At 36.3% G+C, this 5,607-nt stretch overlaps 1 protein-coding gene across 1 annotated transcript; it reads left to right on the top strand.

Moving 5' to 3' along the window:
• Positions 1–1,113: 1,113 nt before the first annotated feature.
• On the top strand, positions 1,114–5,100 carry gbx1 (gastrulation brain homeobox 1). The gene is made up of 2 exons (XM_034001072.3): positions 1,114–1,783; positions 3,586–5,100. Exons 1-2 carry the CDS (start codon positions 1,336–1,338, stop codon positions 4,101–4,103), a joined length of 966 nt encoding a protein of 321 aa, XP_033856963.3. The 5' UTR covers positions 1,114–1,335; the 3' UTR covers positions 4,104–5,100.
• Positions 5,101–5,607: the final 507 nt, after the last annotated feature.

Here is a 5,607-nt window from a genome sequence, read left to right on the forward strand (position 1 = left end):
GGACTAATCATCAAGTATATGAACCGCTTTAAGCAACAAAAAAGAATGAATAAAACAGCCCAAATTAACACTGCAGAAAAACAACGTCTTGAATATTCATTTCACAGAAAATAGGGATAGGCCTATGTGTAATTTAAGACAAACAACAGGGGGGAGTTTTTTTTTCACAACCAACTTGAAGCACAGGTGAATATAGCCGCACCATGAATACATGAGTTTGTATTACCCACTTATAATTTCATCGGTCTTTGACATTGTTTTAAATCGTGCAGAATAGCGACACAAGATGTAAACTGTAGTCTCGCACCCGTGTTACTACTGCAGATTACGGTCTTTAAAAATGTAATTCTTTAAGTCTTTAAATAATAACGTTCACTAAAGTATCTCATTCGCAAATACCAAGAGTTATTACAAAGATTTCACATAAATCTTTATTAATATGTATTGTCTAAATAACAAATAATTTAGTTTATGGCTTTATTGTTTTCTTTATTTCCACGGCACATCTCGTCCTTTTATTTTCCCATTGAGTTTCCCTCTCATTATTCTAATCTAATTTTCCACAAAATATCCCTCTCCGGGGGATAATTATCTTGCACTACACTGAGGCCAAACACATTCTTTATGCACCGACAAAAAGGGAAAAGGAGAAGAAAAGGCTTTTTAAAGAAAAGTGCAAGAGAAAAAAACATCTGCCTACCCTCTTTTCCAGCTTCTGTCCCATCCGCCCCTAAACTTTAACAATACAACCCTTGTTTTAAGTCTTCCCAACCCCCCCCCCCCCCCCCCCAGCCTAAGTAATTACTAATCATCAATCAAAATTAATAATAGTTGATTAGGCTGGTGTGGTCAGAGATTAGGAAAGGGGAAGGGCGTAAGACATATCTTATACCGCTTCCAATCAGTCGGGACCAAAGTAAGGGGGTTGGGTTCCCAGTGTCCATTGGTATCCATTGGGAACCTGCCGCTTCTCTCCAAGCCAAAAAAAAGTCAGGGGCTGAACAAGGAAATGAAGCGTAATTTGAGGAAGATGGATGAGTCTTGAGGGCAACACCCCCTCCCATCCCTCTTCTGTTGCTTATGATGAGAGAGAGAGAGAGAGAGAGAGAGAGAGAGAGAGAGAGAGAGAGAGAGAGAGTCAGTGTCAGTAGGCAGACAGCGCATTGGTTTACTAGAGACTGGAGGCTCCTAAAGAGCTACAGTACTGCGATAATCAGGATAACGAGTGAGCAAGAAAAAGAATCACTGACTACAGAAAGCGGTGAACACAAGGATTTATACCTTGGAGGAGGAGGAGGATTTGAGTTTTTAACCAACTTTCTGCAGACATCCATCATGCAGAGACCCAGTGGCCAAGGGACCGCTTTTTCCATTGACTCCTTAATTGGGACTCCCCAGCCCCGGTCTGGGCACTTGCTATACACAGGCTACCCGATGTTTATGCCTTACCGACCGCTTGTCATTCCTCAAGCCCTGTCCCATTCACATCTTCAGTCGGGCATCCCTCCGTTGGCCCCCCTGGCTTCGTTTGCCGGGCGCCTTACTAACACTTTCTGTGCCAGTTTAGGGCAAGGGGTGCCATCCATGGTGGCCCTCACCACGACGCTGCCCAGTTTTTCTGACCACCCGGATAGCTTCTACCCACCCCAGGAGCTTCCCGGACCCCGGCTAACAGCTGACTTGACCGGAAGGAGACAAAAGAGCCCCGATTCGGATGAACTATCTGCACGAGACAAGGCTTCAGAACTTCTTAACTTCTCGGAAACTTTTGAAACTATAACAGGTGAGCTTATTTATATCATTGCGCCGATACTCAGGTGATGCACATTGTTATATTGAAATAGAAACAAGTTAGAAAATACATTAGGTTTCTATAAATTCATGAATCAAAGGGAAAACAATCGATATTTATTTTTTTCCCGATATTTTGAAACTTAATAGCCTACAGATCAAATTGGTTAGGTAGTTTACAACAGTATTGCAGCAAATGTTTCCTATTTTCTTCTGAAAATAAAATGGGTTGTGCGTTACAAATATGATTTAAGTTTAAATAAACATTGTTGCAATAACATTCGATCTTAAAAGAAGTGCAAAGTGTAGCTATACATACAAATACAAATTATAATAGCCTGGTATTGAGAAAGAAAGACGCAACCTACGGCGATAACATTTGCACCACTGTTATTCCTTGTGATACTGCCGATTTTGTAGTTTACACGGTTCACAACAGAACACTTCATATTTTAAAACATTTGCATTATCATTATTAAACTACTAAATGTACCAATTTATAAATAAGTATCTTCATATTGGTCACTTAAAAAAACGTATGATTCACAATTGCGTCTTGTTTTGGGGCATCTGGTGAATTCATATTCATAATATATAACATTTAAGGAAACCGTATTCAACATTACATTTTATAAAATACATTTAGGTGACATCATTGACTAGTAGAGGCTATGTACTTACAAAATATAACTTAAAATATAAGGCGCATATTTTTTAATGATAAAATATGGTTTGGATCCTGAGTTAAACAGGACTTTGGAACAATATCCTAAGAAAAGGGATAGGATTTAAAAAAAAAAACAAATGAAGCACTTATTTTTTCATTGTAAATTCTCCCTGGATATAGGCTGTATTCATAAAGATTGTATTTTTAATAGACTGATTGTTTCAGATTTGAATGCAATCATTCCAATACAATGAGTTATTGACGCTTTGAACTAGACACCAAAAAAGCGTTTTCTCCAATTCCTTTTATTTGGTAGATTTATTCCACAATAATATTAAAAACTGTTAATATTATTGCTAATGAAAAAAAAAAGTTTTAATAAAGAGGAACCGACACACATCACATAATGTACCCGTTTTCCTATCCCAAGCAGCATCTGCTGTCATAAACCCTTCTTATGTGAAAACTGACAACGATAAAAGTTGATAATAGCAATTCCTTATTGTCAACTTTAGTGGAAATAACCACTTTGTGACATATTTATCTTTTTTTTATCAACTTTGATATTTCTTTAAATAACCAACATAATACAGATTAAGTCAAATGTAGCCATTATTTCATTTTTTTTAATGCTACTGCGCTTACAATGACATACAGGCTTAACTTGACTTGAACTGTCTAAATGACTTCTTTAAGTAGTTTAGTACAATTGTAAGTGCACCAGTGAGTTCCGACTTCGGTACCCTGACTTCACGGGCCCTTGATGATTTCAATGCTATTTAGCAAATGAATGATTTGCTGATTCTGTAATGAAGTGCAGGCATTGTAGCCAATTATTGATCTAAGACAAGCAAAATTGGCAGAATAAGAACTGAACAATATTGATATGTGACGGAACTATACTATTTTTCTGATACGCTGCATATAGCCTCTAAATAGATAGATTAAAAAAATTGAGTGAACACTTGACAGTTGTTTTATAGAAAAGCCTTGTCATAAACACGCCACATGTTCATATAATGAAGGCGACGAGGAGTGATTCGGAGCAAGGAAATGTCTGAAGTTAGGCTACTTGTCTAGTCGCTGATGTATTTATTTATGCGTTTGTTTATTTGTTCAAATTCCAGGTGAGACCAAACTGTACAGCTCAGATGACGAGAAATTGGAAGTGAAATCAGCCGAGACTCCCTGTAGCGACAGAGAGGAGGACAGTTCTGCTGACAGCGAGAACGAAAGCTTCTCTGACGGCAATAACTGCGCTTCTTTGTCCCAAAAGAACAACATTAAGTCTGGGTCTCAGGAGCCGCTACCATTGGGGAACTCCACCGGGAAAAGCAGACGACGCCGGACGGCGTTCACTAGCGAGCAGTTACTTGAGTTAGAGAAGGAGTTCCACTGCAAGAAATACCTCTCCCTCACCGAGCGCTCTCAGATCGCACACGCACTCAAACTAAGCGAGGTCCAGGTCAAGATCTGGTTCCAGAACCGCCGGGCCAAATGGAAACGGATTAAGGCCGGTAATGTCAATAACAGAACAGGGGAACCTGTCAGGAACCCCAAAATTGTAGTCCCTATCCCAGTCCATGTGAACAGGTTTGCAGTACGGAGCCAACACCAACAGATAGATGGGAGCACCAGGCCTTGAAAATTATGGACAAAAGACACTTGTTGTATTCTAAACAACAGCGTATACTGTAAAAATCAATTTGAACATGGAGTTGAACGACAATAACATTACAACAAACCACCAGACTCCGAAACAGCCAAAGCTAACGAAGGGGAATAAAGTAATCAGCATTGAGAGGCTTTTTAAACATCATTGTTAAAGTGTAGCCTATAGTTAAATCATATAATTAGAGAACACAGAAAACGAACATTTTGAAAACATGCAAAAAAAAAAAGTGTTGGAAAACACGAGACGTTTCAGCTTGTAGGTTGGACATGCTTTTTTAGGCTACTGTACATTAAAAACGCAAGCTGTGTTTTATTCATATACACCTTGAAGCTCTGAAACAAACAAACAAAAAACCTCTGCTGGACTCTTAAACCTGCTTCTGTAGCCTCAATTATAGTATTTAGTTATACTTAGTAACAACACACACACACACACACACACACACACACACACATATATATATATATATATATATATATATATATATATATATATATATATATATATATATATATATATATATATATATACACACACAAATACTGTATAAGGAGTAAAAGAAAAAAAAGAAAAAATATCTATTTGCTATACTTCAGAAAGGAAGAGAATCGAAGTCTGGAAAGTAAAAAAATCATCTGTCAGCTCATAATTGTGGCACTGAACTTAAAAAAAAAAAATAGGTATACAAATTCACTCTGCTGAATTAGTTTCCTAATTTAAATAGTAACCTCGTTTTACCTAAATATTATTTGGAGATATGTAAATGTTTACCTATTTATTTTTTTGTAAAATATGTAAATTCTCAATAGTGTCGGGATAAGACACACATGTGCACTAAGAAATGAGATTGTATACAGTTCTTTTTTTTTTAAATCATAATATTTATATGTTGAAATGTGGCAAAACACCACAGTTATAATTTTGTTTATGTTCTGAAATGTTTTCTGTATAAAATGTGTGAATTTGGCGCATGCTTCCTACTTGTAAAAGCTGTTTTTTTTTCTACCCCCCCCCCCCCCCCCTTTATTTTTTATTCCAATTTTTTTTAAACTGTTGTGCAATTTATAGTTCTGTAAATATGTTCTTATTATTTACATAGTTAGCATGTGGAGCAAATGTCTTCGTTCACGTTTCCAGTACAGTTTAGAAAACGTATTCTGCAGTTATATGTGAAATCAAATTGTAAAAAAAACAAACAAAAAAAAAAAACAACAATTCCATGAAATACCAGTTGTATGTATATACCAGTTGTATGTATATAACATTTTTAAATGTGATTTAATAAATCACACAGGTCTATGTAAACATACATGTACATTTGTGGTTTCAATAAATTATTTTATATCAAAAACAACGAATATCTTGTATTAAATAATACATATTTTGTGTACCTTTTTCCTGGATATAAAAATATAATGTATTTTACATAACTTAGATATACGTTGTATTCCCAGTGTTCTATTTAGCTTAACAA

This window comes from Acipenser ruthenus, chromosome 4 (genome assembly GCF_902713425.1).
Source record: "Acipenser ruthenus chromosome 4, fAciRut3.2 maternal haplotype, whole genome shotgun sequence".
Classification (NCBI taxonomy): domain Eukaryota; kingdom Metazoa; phylum Chordata; class Actinopteri; order Acipenseriformes; family Acipenseridae; genus Acipenser; species Acipenser ruthenus.

What these genes read in the sequence shown, in the direction of transcription:
- gbx1 (XM_034001072.3), top strand. Translation starts at nt 1,336, where the DNA reads ATGCAGAGACCCAGTGGCCAAGGGACCGCTTTTTCCATTGACTCCTTA. An exon ending in AACTTTTGAAACTATAACAG is followed by an intron (nt 1,784 to 3,585) that starts GTGAGCTTATTT and finishes TTCAAATTCCAG; the next exon opens with GTGAGACCAAACTGTACAGC.